This window comes from Chanos chanos, chromosome 8 (genome assembly GCF_902362185.1).
Source record: "Chanos chanos chromosome 8, fChaCha1.1, whole genome shotgun sequence".
NCBI lineage: Eukaryota > Metazoa > Chordata > Actinopteri > Gonorynchiformes > Chanidae > Chanos > Chanos chanos.
In genome coordinates, this window is record NC_044502.1 from 38,830,689 (window position 1) to 38,853,310 (window position 22,622).

General features: G+C 39.8%; 3 protein-coding genes across 3 annotated transcripts in view; 1 reads left to right on the top strand and 2 right to left on the bottom strand.

Annotated features, from left to right (window-relative positions):
* Positions 1-8,179, bottom strand: part of spire1b (spire-type actin nucleation factor 1b) — a 32,131-nt gene extending 23,952 nt beyond the window's left edge. Inside the window, exons 1-5 of the mRNA XM_030783192.1 lie at positions 8,093-8,179; positions 7,061-7,154; positions 6,774-6,855; positions 6,300-6,669; positions 4,750-4,825 (exon numbers count right to left, since the gene is read on the bottom strand). Of these exons, the coding sequence (XP_030639052.1) occupies positions 4,750-4,825; positions 6,300-6,669; positions 6,774-6,855; positions 7,061-7,154; positions 8,093-8,120 (650 nt within the window). The 5' untranslated portion in view covers positions 8,121-8,179. The remainder of the gene's footprint in view (positions 1-4,749; positions 4,826-6,299; positions 6,670-6,773; positions 6,856-7,060; positions 7,155-8,092) is intronic.
* A 273-nt stretch (positions 8,180-8,452) lies between these two features.
* cep72 (centrosomal protein 72) lies at positions 8,453-12,827 on the top strand. Its single transcript, XM_030783193.1, has 11 exons — positions 8,453-8,528; positions 8,930-9,057; positions 9,177-9,369; positions 9,532-9,646; positions 9,776-9,939; positions 10,125-10,195; positions 11,248-11,341; positions 11,468-11,646; positions 11,842-11,968; positions 12,153-12,264; positions 12,737-12,827. Exons 1-11 carry the CDS (start codon positions 8,456-8,458, stop codon positions 12,825-12,827), a joined length of 1,347 nt encoding a protein of 448 aa, XP_030639053.1. The 5' UTR covers positions 8,453-8,455.
* A 2,942-nt stretch (positions 12,828-15,769) lies between these two features.
* Positions 15,770-19,154, bottom strand: tppp (tubulin polymerization promoting protein). Its single transcript, XM_030782618.1, has 3 exons — positions 18,826-19,154; positions 16,127-16,280; positions 15,770-15,979 (listed from the first exon to the last, which is right to left on the bottom strand). Exons 1-3 carry the CDS (start codon positions 19,152-19,154, stop codon positions 15,770-15,772), a joined length of 693 nt encoding a protein of 230 aa, XP_030638478.1.
* Positions 19,155-22,622: the final 3,468 nt, after the last annotated feature.

Below are 22,622 nucleotides of genomic sequence, written 5' to 3' on the forward strand. Positions count from 1 at the left end.
TCACAGCTAGTGCATATGGTTTGCATTCGAGGTTTGCATAGCCTACGCATACCTGGTTCTGCCATTCAGCCTTGCCCTGGCACCTCGCACTTTCACAAAGTGTGTCGAGGCAGCGTTTTGGCTTATTTAGATAATCTGGCTATAATTTCGCATTTGAGGGAGCAAGCCGAAGAGCACACTGCTGCTCTGCTGCCTCAGCCTCGGAATCTGGGTTTCTCAATAAACCTGAAAAAGAGCTTTGATTCTGAATCAGAAATTCTCTTTCATCGGATCAGAAATATGCTCTCTCACCAGTCGTGTGTATCTGTCAGGGCGCAGAGTGACCGCATTTCATAGCTGTCTCGCGCATTTTCAGTTGGGACACAAATTCACATTTTGCAAATACCTACTGCTGTTAGGTATGATGCCGTCAATGATAGTGGTGGTGCCACAAGGTCTATTATTAATACGTGCATTTTAGAGTTGGACATTGTCACACCGCCTGAGTACGTCACATCATCTCCAAAGGAGAATTACATTGCAGCGGTGGAGGGAGCCTTGTCTGATTTGCCAAGGCTCTGCAATAGGGAGAGTTCTTATCTGCAAAGTGGTGACAACAGATGCTTCCATGACGGGCTGGGGAGCACTGTGCAGTGGGGCTACAGTCAGGGGTGTATGGTCCCCTGGGCTGCACCACACACATTTGTGCGTTTTTATAGCCTAGATGTCGCGACCTCTTCTTTAGCCCATGCTGTCCTTTCCTATGGGTCAGGACTGCGCTAACGTGTTTTTCCTTTCTCCTAGTTCAGCGTCTCCACAGCGGGGCGTGAGTACATGGCTAAAATGGGTATACTGAGTTATACTGAGTGAACTGACTGAAAGAGAATGTCACAGTATGCATGCAACTGCTGCTCCCTGAAGGAGTGGAACGAGGTACAACACTGGTCTGCCCCGCTTCGCCGTCAGGTCTTGGTGAAGAGCAGTATGTTGAACTGGGGAGTGACTCGGGTAACGTAGTAATAACATAATCTTCTGGTCTTTGTTTGCATTGAAACGGAATATGTAGTAAATCACAAAGTACTGCTGCTTTTTTTTTCCATCAAGCACAACCAGAAGTAAGACACATGCCCTGTCACAACAAACAGGCAATATAATGCTGTCACAACACTAGCTGAGTTTCCATCCAACTATTTAATACAAAGGACTTAAACCTCGGATCAAGTCTTTTAAGTCACATAAGAAATTTATTCGCTGGAAAGAGGTGATCAGCATAGGGTAAAATGATACTGGTTGAAGGAAACAGGTTCATTGCATCAACAAGGGGTTTGTTGCAATTTTAGCATGTATTTCTATTGAAGTTCCCCAAGACAAGTTTTAAATCCACAGCTGTTCACAACTCCTCCTGCGATGAGGAGAGTATACATTTTTAATCCGCATAACACAGCTGATGGAAACGTGCACAGACATTTCCTTAGCCAAATTTTCATGAATGCCCTTAAAATAGGTGAATGTGTTGGGTGGAAAACCAGCTGCTATCTCCTGTTAAAATGTTTACACCGCTTGAACTATAAAGTCAAAACCAAACTTGTTAATACAGATGTCAGTCAAACCCATCAAGCATTATACAAATAAAAAATTAGCACATTTTCTTTATTTCAGGAGCGTTTGTTGTGATATTTTAGTTATATTATCAACCAGTTTAACAAACAAGAATGAATTACTTTTTAATATAAAAATTAAATAATTCCATCCTAACTCGGGGGGTCTATGCGTCTTTTGGGCAGGCCTATGCCCGTCAGATCCGTCCATTAGCTACATGCCTATTTGTAAGATCTGCAAACTAATTTTACCTTAAACATCTTCTAATGCAACAAGTATAGCTAAGCACATCACACAACCTCACAGGAATGGTGTAAAATCCCTGTTTTCTGCCATTAAAACTACCTTAAAAGCAAGTTTTGTCCGTTGGGATTTGTTACATTTCAGTGTAGATAGTAATACTGGGCTACCCATTTAGTCTGATTACATTTGATAAAAAGAGTATCGAGACTGTATCGTGTTGTGAACCCTGTATGGAGGATCATCTTGTCTTGTGACCTGAGTGTATCGTTTCCACCCCTGGTGTCTGTGTATGTATGTGCACGTGCAGGTGTGTCTGTGTATATGTGTGTGTGCAGACAGGAGTGTCTGCGTGCATATGCATGCAGGTGTGTATATGTGTATGTGTGTGTGTACGTGCAGGTGTGTCTAGGTGAATGTGTGCATGATAAATCAGTTTTAGGGTATTTTGGAGCAAATTGAGATTTCCCCACAACACAACTTCTAATATAGTATTGAACTCATGATCTAAGCAAAGCTGCAGAATCTTTTGTTCAGCTTGAGGAGGCGCTGATTCTCAACGTTGTTTGAGTCCATTCTTGTTCTCCTGGGACTGAAAATAAGTCCTGCTGTGCTGAAAAGCCCTGCACAAACAGCTGAAGCGGGTAACGCAGTATTCACCCTCAGAGACAACTTGCACACTGCTGGGAAGGACTTTAGAATTTCCTTATGATCAACTTTGCAGGTGAGGTAGCCATCTAACTGCCTGATATTTTCCTAACCATGAGTATCTTTCATGTTTGCATAGAAGTCCTCTTCATCAGAGGTGCTGGAGCCATCATTTGACGACATCTTGCACATGGTCCTTGATACAGTCCAGACCAGAATCTGTTCAAACTTTTTGCAATCACACTGATAACCATTTCTCCAGATTAGAATTTTAAAAGAACAGTATTGCCCTGTGTATTTCCAAAGTGCATTTGAAACTAACCACTAAACAACTTTATATGAATTCCATGATATAATCGTTTGAGTAAGATATCCTTTTAAAATGGTTTGGTTCAGTTCCCCCAAATCTTTAAGTAATGTCACTTGTCAAAAACAAAACTGGATGACTGAAACAGTCTTACCTAGTTTGAGAATGTTTTCATCCTTTGTCCAGGATGTTTTGAATTTAGGCACAAAGATTGCAGTAGTTGTGAACTCTAGTTCGGTAAGCATGTCACCAAAGCACTTCTGCAGTCCTTCTTAGAGGGCATCCACCAAAGGTTTGCAGTTGCTGTTGTCGTATTGCGTTGCTGCTCTAGAGTTACCAATTACTTTGTTAACTAACTAGCTATGCACACGACATAATCATGGTAATGACGGATTATTGTAACCACACACACAATGAAAGATTTCAAGGCTGCAAGCTAACATTAGATTACCCATTAATGACATGTTAGCATAAAAATGGGCTTACCTCTACGTGTTTCCTCAAATTTGAGGAGGAATTCTTGAAGGAAGAAATTGTGTGTAGGCAGGCAGACCAGGCATTTGCAAATGAAGGAGTCTTTCTTCTGTTTCACTACTTCAAAACATTCATTCAAATAAGACCATAGGTGTTGAAGTGAGCCGACTTCTATAGGCGAGTTAGATTCAGAACTTTCTGTCATTTTTCCAGGCGATCAATTTTAGGCTTTTGGGCTTTTTTGTTGCACTGTTCTTGTACTAGCTAGCTACATCTAATAGGCTAGGTGCGACAGGTCAAAGCCAATTAGCCAACTAGAGCGTGCAATGTACCCTGATTGGTGTGCTTGCTGCACTTCAGTTTCGACAATTGTTTTTTTTTTTTTTTTTAAACTCATAAGTAAGAAGGAAAGACATGTTGCATAATGTAGTGGAGTCGAAAGTAAGATATTTTGCTTTACAATGTAGTAGAGTTAAAGTAAAAAGTCAGCCCAAATGGAAATACTTGAAGTATAGATAGTTGAAAAGGGTACTTCATTACTTCGTACTGTCCACCACTGCCAACTACTGTCTCCGGTGGGTATCGACACATGTAAAATTATTCTTATTTGCATATAACAATTATAAGTTTAGAATTGCTACCAACAACGCAGAGTGACAGGCCATTCAAGTAAGGGAAACCTTCACCTCATATCTCTCCACTGAAGATGCAGTTCCCTGGCAAGACATGGTGTGGAGCACAACTACATCATCCAAACAGCTCTTTTAAGAGCGACCCACATACCAACATAAAAAAAAAAGCAAAATTCCAGCTCTGCCCACAAAAATCAAACCACAGTTTGTATCACTTCATTGAAACTGACCCATGCTTTGCTCTTCCCTCTTTTCTCAACAGCGCCTGCAGAGACAGCAGTTAATTCAAGTCACTCAGTCAGTGTGTCCTTCAGGTCTTACATTAAAAATAAAAATGTAATAAAAAGTAGTGACAAAAGAAACAATTAAATTATTAGAACTGCGCAGAGAACATTCTCTCTTTGAAAATATGTTGTTTTTATTTTTTCATATCCAATTTATCCATGTGTTTTATCAAATTTTCAGATTAAAAAAATGACATTAAAATAAAATATTTGAGTTTTAACACTGTATGATACCACATTAACAGGCTACCAGGACAAGTTAAAGGAGAGTGGCATGGGTGAAGGTCAGTAAGACAGTTGGAGTGCCTGGTAAGTTGAACGAGAACAAATTTAATAGGGGGTGGCCTAATTGTACAATGCCTCGTACACAATCTGATGAATCTTTAACCGGACCTCTGCCCTTTTTTCAGGGGTCAGCTTTTCCATGGATGGAAGGAGACTTTTAAAAAACAGTTCGTCCTCACTGAGAGGGACAGGGGTGGCCTCAGCTGGTCTTTGAAGGGCAGCCAGGAGTTGCTGTTCAAAAACAGAGATACTGGTTGTCTTCCTCCTTCTGGTTGCCCTACGTGGTGCTTTTGGGGCAGGCTCCTCCTCCTCCTCCTCCTCCTCCTCCTCCTCCTCCTCCTTCTGCTCAATAAGGTCAGGTGCACCAGAGTCACTTTCTGTGGGAAATGACAGAGTTTACAAGCAATCAGGTGAGTACAAATTCTTATGTCGGAGCATATTTCCTAAAAGAGCAAACCGTTCATAATGGTCCTTTCACATGTACTAACTAACACATGTACTAAATGAATAACCTGAAGGTGAGTATCTTAAGCTATGTCTTTCTTCACAACCAACTTCCTCTCTCTGACTCCCTGCTTTAAGTTACGCCTGCCTCTGCCTCCCCACTGCATGTTGGCTCCTGCCCTGACCCTTGCCCTGCTGACTGGGCCTGTCCTTCCACAACCCCTCTGTCCATGTTGCCACTGGTTTCCCGTAGCTGGACAAAGGGGTCGAGGAAGGACAAGACACCAGCATACTTCCATTTCTTCCCTGAGCCTGTAGCTGAGCCACTTCTGACGTCAAGCTCCTTTCTCCTCTCTTTAAAATATGCTTGCAACAGACATCCTCTGAGAAGACTAAATGGACGTAACAGCTTAAACTGACAGATGGACTAAATCTGACTTAAAAATTTACTTTTTTTTTTTTTGAAATATCAAATACAAGCAGAAAGGAAGCAAAAGTGAGTAACTACTGATATCAAAGAGAAAGCATAGTTCAATGCAATACTGTGATGTATACCTTACATACTTTTCAATTGTATTTACTTTAACACAGCAAAAGATTATCAGAGTTTGATAAATAGACAGATACATACAGTTAAAGACACAGTTAAGTTTTCCAACAATAGTGGCTGTCAGGCATAGGCTACCTGCTCCCAAATTTAGTTTTACATGGTCTATGACGGTGTTTCTCAAACTGGGATCCGCAAAAAATATATTTGAAAAACAATACGTCGTATTTCATAAATTGTAAATCTCCGTGATCACACACACACTGTGAACAGTGAATTTGTCCTCTGCATTTAACCCATCCAACACACCAGCAGTGAACACAAACAACAGACGCAGGAGCAGCATTCCTTGCGCCCAGGGAGCGTTGGGGTTAAGTGCCTTGCTCGCACACACAGCCGTGGATGTTGGTCCTGGGAATCAAACCGGCAACCCGCTGGTCACAAATTCGGTTCTCTAACCTTTAGGCCACGGCTGCCCACACATTTGGCACGTAACCCTGAGTGTTTCATGTAAAGGGGGTGCCGACACCAAAAAGTCTGAGAAACACTGCTCTATGATAGCTCACAAATCACTGCAGCCAAGTATTGATGATGTTTCAGCAAGCTAGTTACCTAGCTCTTGAGGCATTATTAGCATGATGCATAATAGTGCAGTAAATGGTGACCTAGGAGTATGGTTAACTACATACGTGTTTCATGATTACAAAAGAATTAATGTGTTTATGAATTTATTTAATGTGATTAATTTAATGCGAACTATACTGTTGGAAAAGCTAGCAACAGTACAAAACCACTAGCAAGCTATAGCGTTAATCAAATTCCATTTTAAATAAACATTATTCTCTTAACAAAACACTTACCAGGCTCTCCAACTGTCTTGCCGACCTTCCGCCATGCCCTCTCTTTGTCCTGGTGGGCTGTTGATGTGGTATTATACAATTTGGGCAAAGAGCACACTGCCACGATCAGGTTGTCCTCCATCTTGACTGAAGAGATTTCCGTAACAGGGGCGTAGCTTTTAGCTATACTTGAAAGTGACTGGCTTTCGGCAGATGAAATTTTTGCTCGAGCTGAACCTGTAGCGGCAGTCAGGTTAGCTGCAATGACCCGGGGCGGACTGATGACATGCTGCCCCTGGAGTGCAGCATCCATCATGTTATACCACTGCCAGGTGGCAGTAGTCACACTACCAGCTTCTACTCCCTTGCCCGTGGCTGGGTTCCTAAGCTCCTGAAAATGGGTTTCAGTTACTATAATGTGGGTTGCTGAACATATTCACAGTCCTGCTTCTTAAGCTCATTGTGTTGTACAAAGTGGAGACACAGGCGGATTACCTTATATTTGTCCTTTAAGTTATTCCACTTCTTTCTGGCCTGCTTGGCAGTAATGTCCAGGCCAGAAGCGGCCACGAAGATTCTGGACAAAATAAAAGTGTCAGGTATTAGATAAGATTGTTTTTGGGGTTTTTTTTTTCATTTTATGGCACAGTCTAAGACGTTGTAACACTTTAACAGTTCAATAAGGTATTGATCATTATGGGAGATGCACAAATCTGACCTTCACTCTGCCCCACACAAACACACTTTCAGGCACTGACACAATCATTCAAAATCATACTCACTCCCATCCATTTTTTGATGAGTTTCGCTTGCCAGTGAAAAGTTTGTCATTGGCAGCACGCCACTCAATGAGCGACTGGGTTTCCTCGTTTGTCCCTGGATAAAGAGATATGTATTTACTTTTAATATTAATTTAAAATGTCACACTGCTTATATAGGTAAGTTTTTCTGGTGCACACTTACAGTCACGTACACTTAAGAATGAAGACGATTACACAATTGGAAAAGTTTTAGCTACATTAATACAATAATATATACCTTTGTGAACCTAAACCCCAATCTGATTTGCATGAAACATTAAAATGTTGACATAGACTACCAGTCTCGTCCAAAACGATATCTTCTTTAAAATTACAGACATCAGAGCCCGCGGGAAATAAACTAGGGGTTTATCTAGACTATTGTCCAGGGATTACCGCGGACACTCAACGTAGCTGACGAGGGCTGCTGGCTAGCTTGGTTCGCTAGCTCATGTCACATCTCCGAACATTTAGGACTTTCAAGGGGTACATTGCTACATTTATCTACCCATATTCGAAACATTCTTAAAAAATACATCTGGTGACAGAACAGCAATCATAATACGAAACGTACAGTTACATGTTTTTCCTATCGCGTTGCCCAAGTACACACAAGTGACCTCCTGATGCATCCTTAATAAAACAAAGCCCGCGAATTGAGAAAACTTCCGGGTATTTTATCTACATTTGGCCGTTTCTCAACACAGAGTACATCGAGTACAGACTCCCGTTCTTGGGAGTTCGGACCTAGCAAGTTCAGCTCGGGAGTCCACGGACTCCCGACGACGTGCACTCTGCATTTGGAACAGCGGCGTTCTTATTTACTGACATCACAGCTGATGGGCTTCTGGCTAGAGCTACTTTGGTCCGCTTGCAGATGTCACATCTCCTAACATTTAAGGGAGGTGCTATATTTATCGACCCATATTCGAAATATAAAAGATTATTTTCTCGTCTGAAAAATCTTAAAAACTACATTTGGTGACAGAACAGCAGTCATAATACGAAACTTACAGTTATGTGGTAGTTCCTCTGTCGCCATTGCCTCTACTTTGTGTAAAATGCATTTACACACAAGTCATCTCCTGATGCATCCTTGATAAAAACCCACGAATCGAGGATACTTCCGGGTATTTGATCTGTACTTGGCGAGGTGCGAACTTTGAATTGAAACAGTAGGCTGTGACTGATGACGTTTCACAAGTCCACGGGAACGCAAGCACAGAGAAGAAGGCATGCTGAGACGTTTCGTGCATTTGCGTCGCTCGTAAATTTTGCGTCGCGTTCTTTTGAAACACACCACTGTTTACAGCGGGGAGGCGCATGAACAACATTGAGTTACTGCACATGCTCAGTGTCACATAAGGTTTTGAAACTATGGCGGCAAGCTGTGTAACCATAACAGAGCAATGGATCAGAGAAAAGCTACGTCTCCAGCACAACTGTCTCGGTAAAAGCGTTATCGGCGATTTGAAAATTGCTTACAGTTTAAAGTATAGTGTATTGTTTACAGATACGAGTTATTTGTAGTTATTTACACCACAAATGCAAATGTGTAGTACACAGCCAGTATTAGCATGCGTTAATAATTATTTGTGAAGTCAACCAGCTACCCATCCTTAGCTAAGTTAGTAAACGTTGCTATAGTTCCGTTGTGTAGTGGGCTACATCTTGTCCCTCCTGTCCTGTTCTGTCCTCCATCTACACCTAGATCCTTTGTCCTTCAATGATATTTCATTAACAAAGTGATTTTGTAAACGTTTTCTTAACTCACCAATATATTGTCGAGATCGCGGTACAGCCGTCTTTGTAAGACAATATTTGTTTAATTGATTATTATCCATGTTGCAGCGGATGTAAGATCGCTGTTCCTACCAGGGACCTACGAAGGGAAAATTAGTCATTTAGGAATTTCTTTGAAAAATTTCGTTCGACTGAAGACCTTGGATCTCTCGTATAATGCGCTGGTTTCTCTTGAGGTGAATGTTATAAACCGACTATTTTTCCATTCATAAAGTAATTATCATGATGCCATTTGCTTTTTAGATTGCTATTAAAACGCGTTGAAATTTTGCTTATACCCCTTCTTACTTTACAGGGACTTGAGCATCTGAAACTGCTTGAAAGCCTAAATTTATACTACAACAGAATACCATCCCTTAAGAACGTCCTTGTCTTACATAAACTGCAGAACCTGACGGAACTGGATTTAAGACTGAACCCTGTTGTAACGAGAGATCCAGATTACCGACTGTACTTAATCCACGGCCTGTCTAAACTTCGTAAACTTGGTACATATGACCATCTTTTAGTCTAATAATGTTGTCTCCCAGTGTACCCGTGGTCCAGTGCACTCTACAGTGTCTCTCATGTCTCCCCTCATATATATGTGATATTAGCATCTATCTATCTATCTGTCTATCTATCTAAAAGTGTTTTTCGTTTGGCTTCAGATGGTTGTCCAGTAAGAGACAGAGAGAGAAGAGCTGCTCTTATGTTTTTCTCCTCTGAGGCAGTGTCTGAGTCTAGTGAGGAATCTCATTCATCTACAGCCTACAAAGCCTGCAGGTATTGCTAAACACGATGCAAAACCAATTACGATGAAAACAAAAGTTGAATGTGCAGCACTTTGAAACTGTGTGGGGGTCGCTCTGTCTCTTTCTCTGGATGTCTTACACGTGTGTGTGTGGTTTGCAGGAGTAGTGAACGCAGGATGGCTTTAGTGAACAGAATGATAAAGAAACTCTCAGTGCTAGACGGTAATGAGGAGACTGCTCTAAACCACGTGGCCAACACAGACTTGCCTAAAAAAATGCCTGGTCATTCTACCTCTGCTCAAACATATCTGCATCATGAACAGGGTGAGCTGTGACACAAGCCAGTGTCATCAATATCTTTACATTTTTTAATATCAGTGTTCAGCTGATTATTTAATTTGTTTCTATAACTTTTTTTTTTTTTTTTTAGTGATTTTGTTTGTTAGGTTCCGTGTTTCTGTAATTGCTGTAATGTTTCATATATGTCATTATGGATTTTCCTTCTCTAGAAAGCTCCGCAGAGATAATTAATTTACTCAATGATTATAATCCTGAGATTGTAACCTCCTCACACAATCAGGTGAATTTTTGTATGTACCAAAACATATTCATAACTGTATTTGCTGCAGATCAGACTAGTGATTGGACCTATTGTTGATCTGTTTATTTCACCCATTAAGGACTCTGCTAAATCCATTCTCAGAAACCAAGGGAAGAAAGATGGTAAGTGTAGCATCCTGTTTATCCACTAGGGGGAGACATTTGCCTCACAGACCCCTGTATAATCAAACATTAACGTAGAATTAGGGCGGTTTTGCCCATTATGAATGACTCCTTTCAACAGATCCATTTTTCATTGTTTTCTTTCCATGTAGAATTAATTACAAGTGCTTTAGTTTAATGTCTTTATGCTGGCATAATTTGCATTTTTAGATTGAAAACAAAAATTAGTACAGATTCATTCCTGGTGCACTCTTCAGAAAGTCTTTTTTTCTTCAACAGAAGGTGATGGACCCAGAGTTACTTTTGTCGGCATGGAGGGGAACTTCTCTGCATCTCTGATTCAAAGATTCTCAAAGAAGTCCCATCGGCTCAGTATGGTGCGAGGACAAAGCAATTTCACGCCGCACCCCAGTGTGAAAAGGTCTAATGAAAAAGGTGGCGTGCAGGATTAAGACACTGTCGTATTAAAATGCCTATATGTTCAGTTAAAGCTCTTGCGTGGGAAGTTTTCAGAACAGTTAAAAGAAATTCTCTTAATGTGGGGGGTTTTTTTTTGTTTTTTTTTTTGCATTATTCAAGAAGATGATCAGACAGCTACTTCTTCAAAGAGCTGCCTGTCAAATGCTGCATATCAAATGCAGCTGTCTCCCAGAAGCCCTCGGGATAAAGGAAAGTCAGAGAGAGACTCCTCGTCGACAGACAGCAAAAGCAAACTAAGATTACCGAAGGTGAACAGCATGACTCTTACTTATACTATTTATCGCAAAGTTGCTCTGTGTGGTTGTCCCACAGCATGTACATTGCATTAGGCTCTCATATGTCCCTCACAGAGCCCTGGATTAGAATGGTAAAACGTAGAACATACATTGGATTGAAACCTTGGTTAATGTTGAAAAGTTAACTTTTCAGGGCAGCTACAAAAGGCCCATGGAGCTACTCCTCGGTGTGGTGAATGAGTACTGCTCCGAGCCAAGAGAGAAACATCCTCATAAGAGTCTGCTCAGTGAGTGTTCAGTGTCTCCAGACCTGGTTTTTAAGATGTCATGAGATCCATTTGGCTTGTGTGAGAAGGATTCATTTAGACATGATTATCATTCTTACTCTCCATCATTTGTTCCTGTGTCTCCAGTGAACACTGTTCAGATCATTTTAATGATGGAACAAGACATTTTGAGTGGAGAAGAAGAGGTCCAGACTCTGAGAGAGAAGATTGAAGCATTAAATACTCAAACAGAGCTACAAGAGAAGGAATATAAAACAGAGATTCAGAGTCTCTCAACAAGACTTGAAGAGGCTCATGTCTCCATTGTAAGTTTATCACTTATCAACAGAAAATTTTAAACACGTTAAACTCTCTCCAGTGTCTTATTTCACCCCTTTAGCCTGCTAACTCATATAGTGTCTCTCTCTCACACACACACACACACACACACACCAGTTTCACCAAAATGAATGTCATCCTCCAAATGTTAAATGTCATTGAAGTTGTCCTCTGTTTTACAGGAAAAGCTTAATCAGCAGTTTAAGAGTGTGTTGGAAGACAACGTGTCCTTACAGAAACAACTCATCAGATTAGAGGAAAAACTTCTGTCCTCTAGGATGAAGAAAATACCCAACTCCAAAGACAATGGTTTGTTTTTTTGTTTGTTTGTTTTAAAAAGGTGATCTGTCTGTATTTTTTATGGGAAAGCTATGTGTTAGGATTCAGGAATTTCTTTTTTTTTTCCTGGTGTTTCTGAATTAAGTGGAAAAATGACATGGATGTAAAACCACTTTTCAGTTGCTGATGTGATAATATGGTTGTATTCTCTCAGGGGGACGGTCTGAGGGTAATGTGTTGCAGAAAAAGCTGGCAGAGCAGAAGGACAGAGTTCAGGAGGGACAGAGAGTGAAAGAACTTGCAGACATGCTGCAAGAAAGCCACAAGTAAGTCAAAGGAAAAGCTCCTTTCACATGAGCATGGTGTTTGTGTTTTATCTCAAAGTGTTTTTAGGTATCCTTTTTTTTTTAAATGGTTGTGAGTGTTAGCATGTGTGTATGTCTTCTTTTTTTTTCCACACTTTGTAGCTTTTGTGACCCATTCACAGTGTTTTAGTCTGCTACATGACTGAGAGCTGTGAGTGTTCCTAATGGGCCACTTGAGTGTTTAAACACCATTACGTAAGTGGAGCCACCTGTCTGGAGTCATGATTCTTGTCACTTATGTCAGTCAAAGTAGACTCCTCTGAACAGACCGCAGATTAGTCAGAGAACTCCTGGCAGGCCAAAGCCGCAGTCCTCTTCCCAGCAAACTATCAGTAATTGAATTGGTAATAGTGGATACAGTTCATGGCAATGTGACATTTTGCCAGATTATTTGGTGTTTGGTCATGGTGATGGTCTGTGGTGATTCTCTCAGGTCCCTGATGGCCACTAACACACGGTTACTGCAGGAACTGAAGGAGACCAAGGCACATCATAAAGCAGAGACAGAGAAGCTTCAACATTGACATGAGGACAGTGTCTGATTACAGTGGCATGGTAACAGGCTGCTTCAACTTCACTATTAAACCCAAAATGAGTTCATGCTGATTGCCGTCACGGACCTGTAAAGGATGATATTTGTAAAATATTTATTTAATGGACACTCTCCCCCACCAAAGCCATCAAAAGTCTTAATGCTAGTTTAGTACATTGTCAGACATTGTGCTCATAAACTGTTCATTTTGTCATTAATTTATTAGTTTTAGTCAATTTTCAATACAATACATTTTCACAGTTCTTTTGTTTTTTACCATGAAAAGTTCAAATGAAAAGTTCAGTGTCTTGGAAAGGTTTATCTGTGGTGTAATACATGATTTTGCACAAATATAATAAAAAAATTATGTTTACATTTACTCAGTTGAGAGAACCTGCAGACTTGTCCTAGTCCGCTTGAGACCTAGCTTCACATGTCCTGTGTGTCTGACGTCTCAAACACACACACACACACACACACACCAGGCTAAAGATCTGTCGCTAGAAGTTTTATTAACTGTATTGCTCTGTTAGGGTTATGTTTATAAAAGAATGTCAAATTTAAGGATCATATTCGATATGGTATCGTTGCCTGAGAGCAGTTGGGGGTGCATAGATAAAAAATAAATGAGATTCAGGTGTTTTTTCCAGGTCAGGATTTCATTTTATTATTCTCAACGATGCTACAAAACTCGGACACATTTAAGTCGCCAGAACGTTACCATGACCACATAACATGCATCAGGGCACAAGAGAACATTTAAAAAAGTTATCTGAAAAATACAAAATACATTGTTCTTCCAAACATAAGGTTTACAGTATTTGGCATGAAGCACACAAGACATCAAATCATATATTAAACACAACAACAGTTACACTAATTGGTGGTTTGGTATTATAAATATGAATCACTTTCTAAGCAGAAAATCTACAGACTTGCATTACATTAAAGAAAGGAGCATTATGTCACTATGTCTGAAAAATAGATGTTTTGTATAAGAATATGCTTTTATGTGCTTTCCTCATTTTACAGTTTCCACAAAATATCATTTTTGTACCAATAAAGGTTGTTTTTTTACCTGCTTTACCTGTTTAACTTTTTTTTCTTTTCATAATAGTTTATTTCATCTGTTTTTGTTTTTGTCTTAATTCATGTAGTGATGCATTACAAAGAACTCTCAACACAACGAAATTAAAAAGGGCGTACATAATCACAATATATTACTTTTTAGTTAGTGCATATTATTTGGCGAAACACTTTTACTGTAAACATTGTTTCTTAGTCTGACAAGCTACACATGCTAAAACATAGCATAGTGCCTTAACATAAACTGTAAGAAGTTAAATCAATATTCAGTACCTATCTGAAACTTATTACAGAGCTGTTATGCTCACTAAACTATCTATGCTCGGTACTTGATTCATAAATGAGTTTTTTTCTGTAGAGAGGATTATAAAATCTTCACTTTCAACAGTAAAAGTAATATTAGATTTCAGTAATATAGTATCAGACTCATTTGTTACAAGAAATCACTACAAGAATGCAGTTTTATATATATATATATATATATATATATATGCCAAATTACACTTAAAAGCACATTGTTGGCCTCAGCAGTCCCTCTGCACACAGCTGTAACTGTCAGATATTAGCCTCAGTGGTTTGTTCTGTGCTCTACCATAACTGAAGCTGATGTTTGTTCTAGTCATAAGAGCACCAACGCTAATTATAATGACTCAAAACAAACTTGCTCTAAATCGTGGTCAAACATTGTGGGTATCCTTTGCCAAGTCTCTCATTTCAGAACAGGCTGAGTCTTTTTGATGTTACACCATGAATGCACAATGTACAATAAATACACAGATGCAGCCAGTGTTTCTGTATACGAATAAGCCATAGTTTTAGAAATACATACTTTAATACTCTAAAATACTCTAGACAGCTGGATAAAAACAGCAATAAACCAATAAACTATAAATACAATCGTATTCGACACATTTCATCTTATCTCTGCGTGCCAAAGTAGTAGTTTCAATTCACCTTGGATTTGTGTTTGATTTTCCTTAATATCAAGTTGTGTGGTGCACACAAGAGTGATCTAATTTTAGAATGGAATTTTTCAATGTAACGTCAATTCATTTGTGGATTTTGAAGTTTAACAGTGCTTATATGAAAAGACCGGCAGCTAAGCTGTCATCTATGAAAATGGGAGACCTGTGGCAACAACTTAACAGCAAAGAAAGATGCATAACAAACTCAGGTACACGTGTATATAGTGCTGATAATAAACATTTAAATAAAAAACGTTATTTAAAAAAAAATTATCTGGAGATTTAGATAAGTCAGTTAACATTTAACTGGTAGAGGGAAAAAAGCTCAAGTAATTCTGAAATACTTGCGAAATTAACATCCACTTAAGCAAAAAATAAAAAAAGTCCAAAAGTGCTTTCCTGTCTTTAAAAAAACAAACCAAAAAAAAAAAAAAACCCCAAAACAAAACATAAACAACAAAAAGTGCTATGTGTTAGCAATGTGATGCCTCTTTTTTTTTCTTTTTTTTTTTTAAATATTTGTATCTTGGCAATGTTATCCAACCTAATGGTAATTACTTTAAGATTCTATTGCATAATGAAACTTGATATATTTTAATCTCAGAGATCTTGTTGGTTCATCTAAGAGCTTGGCAGAACTGTGCGATTTCTCGGGAATGTACCAGCTGGTGATGTGTTTGTATTGATGTAAACAGTGTTCCAGTTTTCAAACAGCATAGAAGTAGGAATTCAAAAATGTATTTCAGTCACCAAAAAAAGAGAGAATGAAACAAACAAACAAACAAACAAAAATACTGTCAAAGTCATATCTTTTTGTGCTTTTTTGTTTTTTCCTAAGGAGAAAGTTGTCTTCTGTTTTGTTTCTTTGTCAGGACAGTAAATCTCACATGGCTTTTGGCTGCGGTTTTTGGTGAACTTTTTTCTCATATGACCCTGCGTGTTTGTATCCAGAGACGTATCCGGATGTGTCCACCATGTCCACCCGCCCTGCCTTACCCTTCCCACGACCCGTCTCATCAAATCGTTCCTTGTGGGAGCCTGTGAACTTGGTGGTGTCAGTCAAACGGGACACTGTTGGGGAGGCCACAGCCCTCTGACGAGAGGCAGAAAAAAAGACAGTTAAAAACGAGAGACATCCCACAACACATCCATTAAAAACTCTTTATGTATTAGAAGGTGTTTGCTTATGGACTGCAGGACTAAAATCCGAACTGTCTGTTCTTCCGGAACCGAAAATTACCGTTACTCCAGATATGACGGGCGATTTCCCCTCTATCATCTTGAAAACTTCTTCTGCTGCTGCCTCGCCAGTTTTATCTTTAAAACGCTTCCTAGCTAGCTCTCCAAGGGCCTCCTTGAACTGGTTGAATGTGATGGTACGACTGGATTTGTTCCTAAAATACAAATAAGACACAAAAGGGGAAGAAAATGATCATTTATAGTATGGTATAGTAAAATCACTTTGCAATTCACATAGCACTAATCAAATTTCCCTACGGTGCCTGAGAAAGAAAGACTTAGAGCTTAATACTCATAACTGCAAATCAGTTATTTTTGTGATCTCACTGATAGAATAATGTGAGGGAGACATGCATAAAATAAGTAGCCGCCCTCAAGTTTTTGTTGTGACTGCTCAGATAATGGTCCTCTTCAGGAAGAATTTGCTTCTCATCTGTGCCGAGTGTTTCCAAGGAGAAAAGATCGCACATAAACAGAGCCATATGCGATAAAACAAACATATCAGACCAGAGGGCCCCACCGTTATAGACAGCTATCTGAGTACAAGCATTACTGAAACATTCACCGTTTAACAGCTCTTAGTGAACAGGCACTTGTAATAAGGGGTGAAAGGCAACACCTGCAGATACACTGGGAAATGACTTAAAGTTACTCCTGATATCTTGGATTACACCAGAAACAAACAGTTGCCTCATAAGAAATTGAACCAACAAATATAAAAAAAACAAAAAAGACATTACACGAAGATTTAATATCATTCAATCCTATGCAAAAATAGACTTTCTTTGTGTAGATTAGCATTAGCTCACATCTGCATTTTTCTAGCAGCTTTACCGTTATTCCTTCAGTCAGCCCCAGGTTCCTTCTTTAGCCATATTTGCACATTACAAAGGGCACAAGTCTGTTTAATCTAACTGTACCAACTTTCATTTCCATGGTAAAATGTGCATAGTAACACAAATACAAACAACCATTGCTGTGGTGATAAATCACCTAAACAACAGTCCATAAAGCCTGGAGTCTCCTGCTGTCATAGCAACAAGCCTCAGTAAACAGTCTCTTTGGGTTTATTATGAATTTGACTTCTTTGGTGACCAGTTTTGTTTGGGTGATCCGTTAATGTTAAACACTTCAGAGCACCATTCCACTCTGACTGTTCCATGCTGTCTAATGTCAGATGTGAAATTCTGCTATTCCCAGCTGGTGTGCTTGTCTCTTTTGCAGGAGCATGCAAAATATCTTTATATGACTAAAATGCTAAACGACAAGTAAGTCTTCTGTATTCTCTAATAACCATTGGGTTGCATTGTTAAGAATGCATATGTATAGTCTTTTTAATATTTCTCATTGTCTGAGACAAGTCAGCGTAATCGTGTGAGCAAAGCCATTATAAGTTGAGTAATGTGTAAAACTTCAACACATCTAAGGACATTTCTTTTGAAGATATATAGGAAACCTGGAATTAAACATTAAAAAAGAAAAAAATCCATAAATTATCCGTCTGTGTTATGCTGGAGTACCATGGTAACGACCCTGAGGGACTGTGGAGCTTCATGGAGCTTCATTAGGACCTACATTGTACACGAGCACGTTTAATCTCTTACATGCTGATGTGAAGCTTCAGCCATGATTAAAAGAAAGGTTAGATCTGCATGCTTGGCTTTTTCGACCCTGCCTAGAGAAAAAAAAAAAAAAAAAACCTCTTATGACACCAGCGTTACCCTTCCCCCCACGACAATACTCATGCTACACTCAGCCAGCTCCGTACATACACACACCACACGCTTTGTTAGGATTTTACTGTACAGTGCCTTGGCTGGCAAACAAGCAGAATAACTGAGGATAGCCAAGCACAGCCATGTATGAATGGAGAGAATTAATGCATGCTGAATACTGTACTACAATGCAATGGACCCACAGTCTGTAAAATCATTCACTAGGGGAGCTACGCACATTAGACATATGTGCCTTCCAAGCTTCCCAGCAGATGACCCAGTATTTGCACGTGCTGTCTTTTCTGGCCTTGCTGTTCTGACGCTGTCTAGCAGAATAATCTTTATTCTCAGGGCTCAGCCAGGGTGAAACAAATCGCTTCACTGTGGCCCCAGTGAAGATCAGACGCGACCCACGTTCTGATCAACGTAAATGCCACATAACAAACGACAAGGCGTGGACCGTCTCGAATAAACAGGCAGTTTTTTTTTTTTGTTTTTTTTTTAAATCTTATTAAAAATGAAGTTCCCTGTCCCGGTAAACTGCGCTACTAAATAAGGTGTTTGTTGGGAATTTGCTATGGTGATGTACTGTCATTAAAATTTCAGCCTAAGCGTGCAGTGATGGCGATGACTCCATCTGGCCTGCAGACATCATAGTGAGTAAGAGTGGGCAATCATGGGCCTACATCTCTGTGAGATCTGGTCGTGATTCTACATGAATCTGCTCCTTTACTGAGGAACATTACCCTTTCATCACATCTTGAGGGACAAACACATGAAAAATAGCTAAAACCATTGTCTGACAGCCTCTTAACACGCTACTGTGCCATTTGAACCGGTCCCTGAATGGAAGCCCCGATCTGTCCTGTGAAAGAGCGAACTGTCTCCTAGCTTGCCTCATACACGCATTGAAAACCCCCGGTGCACAGACGCCCATACTGAATCATATGTTGTTTAAATCACCATGGTAGAGATGCTGTCATACTTGACTTTGGAGAAGACAATGTCCACGTCTGTGAGCGTAATCGCCTTGCCGTCGATGACGCCGCAGTCTTTACAGAGCTTGGACCAGTTCTTGCCGTGCATTTCCTTCCCAGTGGCCCGTGTGTCGCCGTGGATGGCGAACCTGCGGAACGCTTCTTCCAGGGCTGTTACCTCTACGGGTGTGGCAGCTCCGGCCCCTCCCTCGCTGGTGCCGTTAGATTCGGACGAGAGCCGCTTGGATGCCCTGTCTTTGGACTGGTCACTATGTGGTCGCATTGGAGCGTGGTTAGGAGCGGGGTGCTTTGCTGTCTGAACTTTAAACTCCTCCATGTCACTGTAACGATACACACAACATTGTGGTGCCAGTGTTATTAGGCTGCAATAACCCTGCACTGAGCATTTTACTCTATTCAGTGGATGAAGTGTTTTTAGAGAAAACAGCATAGCATAATGTTCTCAACGTCATCTTCAAGAGATGTGTAAAAAGTGATGACTGAGTCCAAGTAAACTGCTAAAACTGACACAAAGAGAATTCATCACCATGTCTCGGAAGTGTGTGGTTTACGGATCAGCACATTCTAATGCCTAGAGAAAACAGAGCAGGATTTCCAGTTCGCACTGATTCTGTGATCCTCTGAGACTGAAACACTTTTTGTGCTGTGCTTAGTTTAGCCTTATGTTTCATACCACACTTATTAGCTCGACTCAAACGATCTGCCAAAGTTTGCCATGTGTGGAAGAGCAGCGAGACTATTTATCTTCTTTAGTGAGTGAGTTGACTGTGAATGGGCAGATGTTGTAAGCGCTCGAGACCTGAGCTGAGCATTTATTAATAGACATGTAGGGAATTCAGCACACAGCCAGCCAAGGTTCTAGCAAGCAGCAGACAGACCTCTGGTCTGCCTGATAAGAGTGTGCAAAACTTCATTATATTCATATCAAGGTATTTCCCACAGCCATACTGCTGGACCTATATTCCCAAATTCTCTCAGAACCTTTATGACTGACCATTTTATATGAAAGTGTGCTTATCGCATTTGAATCAACGGCAAGATGGAAGCATTGTAGGCTTCTTAAAGGATGAGTATTACAACATTCACTCCTGTTTTGTGTTGTGAAATAAACCAGGATAATGACACGCTAAAATCAAAAGCACCGAGTGCCAGTCTTACCTAGGCTTTGTGGTGCCTCTCCACTGCTCTGTCTTGGTATCCACTTTGCTAGTGTTGGGTGATTCTCTTTTTCTTCTGATGCAGCTGAAAGAGAATAAAAAGACAAGCTACATCTAAATTCCTGTTGGTCTGACAGTGTTAATGAGACAAAAAACAAATGAGGATAAAACGAGATCTTAAGAGTTTTCTCGTCCTTGTCAAGCTGTCTATGCTAACCCTCATACTTGCACCATCACTTTCACTTTCATATTCTGTCATACCTCATTATGTCATGTTTATGGTTATCTCTTATTTAAAATAGCGTCGCTGTTAACTTTAGGCAAAGCCTGTGTTGTACACCTTTGAAGGCAACATTTACGAGGATACCAGATTTCTGCAGGAAGAGTTCACATGACCAAATCCCACAGGGTTTTGCCTTGTTGAGCTATTACTCTAAGATTACTAAAATGCAATCAACTCTCTTGGAATCTGGGTACATACCCCAGTCTTCTCCAGTGCACTTGAGGACTCAGTTTTATCTGTGTGCAAAGTATACACATCTCCCCAGTTGAATGGATAAAAAAGATTCATCGAACTTGTAATTTGAACAGCATTTTTTTTCCCCGTGTGTCTGTTGCAATTCGTGTCTTTTATATGCCTTCACATTCATTCAGATGTGCTTAAAAGCCAAAACTGTACATTTGAAAATAAATGATTCTCATTGTCATTCTTCTGATCACAACATGTCATTCCTCTGACCACAACAGAACCCTGGTAGTGTTTTTTCTTGCGTAATCTGAGAGGCATCTGAAAACAGTTTTGAGGGTCAGTTTAAAAGAGCATATTTTAGGGCAGCGATGAAATGTTAAATGAACTTATGCATCCATATTTACACGCATTCAGGATAACAGGACTCAAGTATTGATTATCTAGCTTACAAACAGCTTCCATCACATTTTAAACATGAATCAATTAGAAACATTAAACATTTAAACTTTGAACCACTGACAACACAGCACTCACCTTCCGGTGGCTCCCATAATGGACAAGCATCATAAGCATAGCCTCAAAGGCCCAAGGTTGCCATGGTAAAAGAACAACACCATGAAGTCTCTGACATAGCTTGTCATTTTTGCCAACACACCAAGCTTTCCTCTGCTATGTCAATAGTCTGTCTGGGTGATTAGCCTGGCCAAGATGCGTGAAACAGCAGCTAAACCTTAGCTAACAGCGGTTCAGCATGAATGGAAAGTTAACATCCCAAAGCCACAGAAACACTGGGTTCCTCTTGTAATGTCATGGCTGCTTAACTCATCAAGAACACCCTCCTCACACACACACACACACACACACACACACCGCATTATATGGGTGGTACCAACTGTTAGATTTTTGTTTTATTGTATATGGCACAATACTTACAATGGGCTAAAAGAGGACTCTCTAAATACAGTCAATCTAACAGTAGATCCTCAAAATCCACTTGAAGATGTCCCTATTGAAGAGCTCAGTATTTTACTTTTCATTCTACGAAGAGACAAACGTTTGTTAATGACAATAAATAATGCCATTCAGCTCAGCATAAACTATAGGCCCATTGTCTGACGATGTGTCAGCTGTGTCTGTTGTCCTAAACACACACACACACACACACACATACACACACAGTGACATCGCAGACTATCACGGTTGCAGTAAGGATCATTTAGAAGCCTGATAAATTAAATTAGATGCTAGTTATTTTACTCTGTGAATTTATTAAAATGTATTTTATTGCTAAAATCCGTCCAATTTATCAAAAAAAAGAGGTTGAGGTGAAAATAAAAAATGTGGCATAGCTTTAACAGTTCTCTCACGAAATAGAAGATATCTGAAATATGATTTGACATTGGTTCATCTCACTTCCACTTCCTAACTAAAACCAGGGAGATACTTGCCCACTGTTCATGACTAACGAGTGCCTAACAGTGCATCTGTTCTGTATAATGTTGAAGGTCTTGTTGAAGCATGTGTTTGAACAAGTTAGTTTATTCAGACCTCAAGAGTGCCCCTGCAAGTATGAACTTGACGTTTGTAAGTATGCAAGTTTAGCAAATATTTTTTATTTACTTCTATTTACTGTCATCCTTTTGGCTCTGAGAAAACCAACAGCACTAACCAAAGATGAAGGAATCTTGAAATAACAGTGGCATATCCAACACAAGAAGTTGTGTGCTAAAAGTTTTCAATTATGTAACAAACAAGAAATATAAAAGTGTGGAAAATCAGGAGCCACAAGCACTTCAACTCCTGAATTTAAAAGATATAGTTAAAGTTGCAGTTCCACTAATAAATTAACAGTTCCACTCAAATGTGACAGAATGAATGTATTACTACTGAGAAAACCCAGTGTAAAACAGAGTGACTGTCCTGCCATAAGTTTCTCTGCTGGTATAGTATGTTTTAGCCACCAGTTTAGATAGTAATTCATGTTCCATGTATGTATGACACATTAAAATGTAACATTATTAGACGAGACCTCATTAACATACTGATTTTGACATGGAAAAAAAATGAATATGTCAAACATCTGTCATTCTCTAAGGCATGAATTGTTTTTGCCTATTTTTGTTAATTACAGAGTGAAACAGAGAGAGGGAGGTGGGGG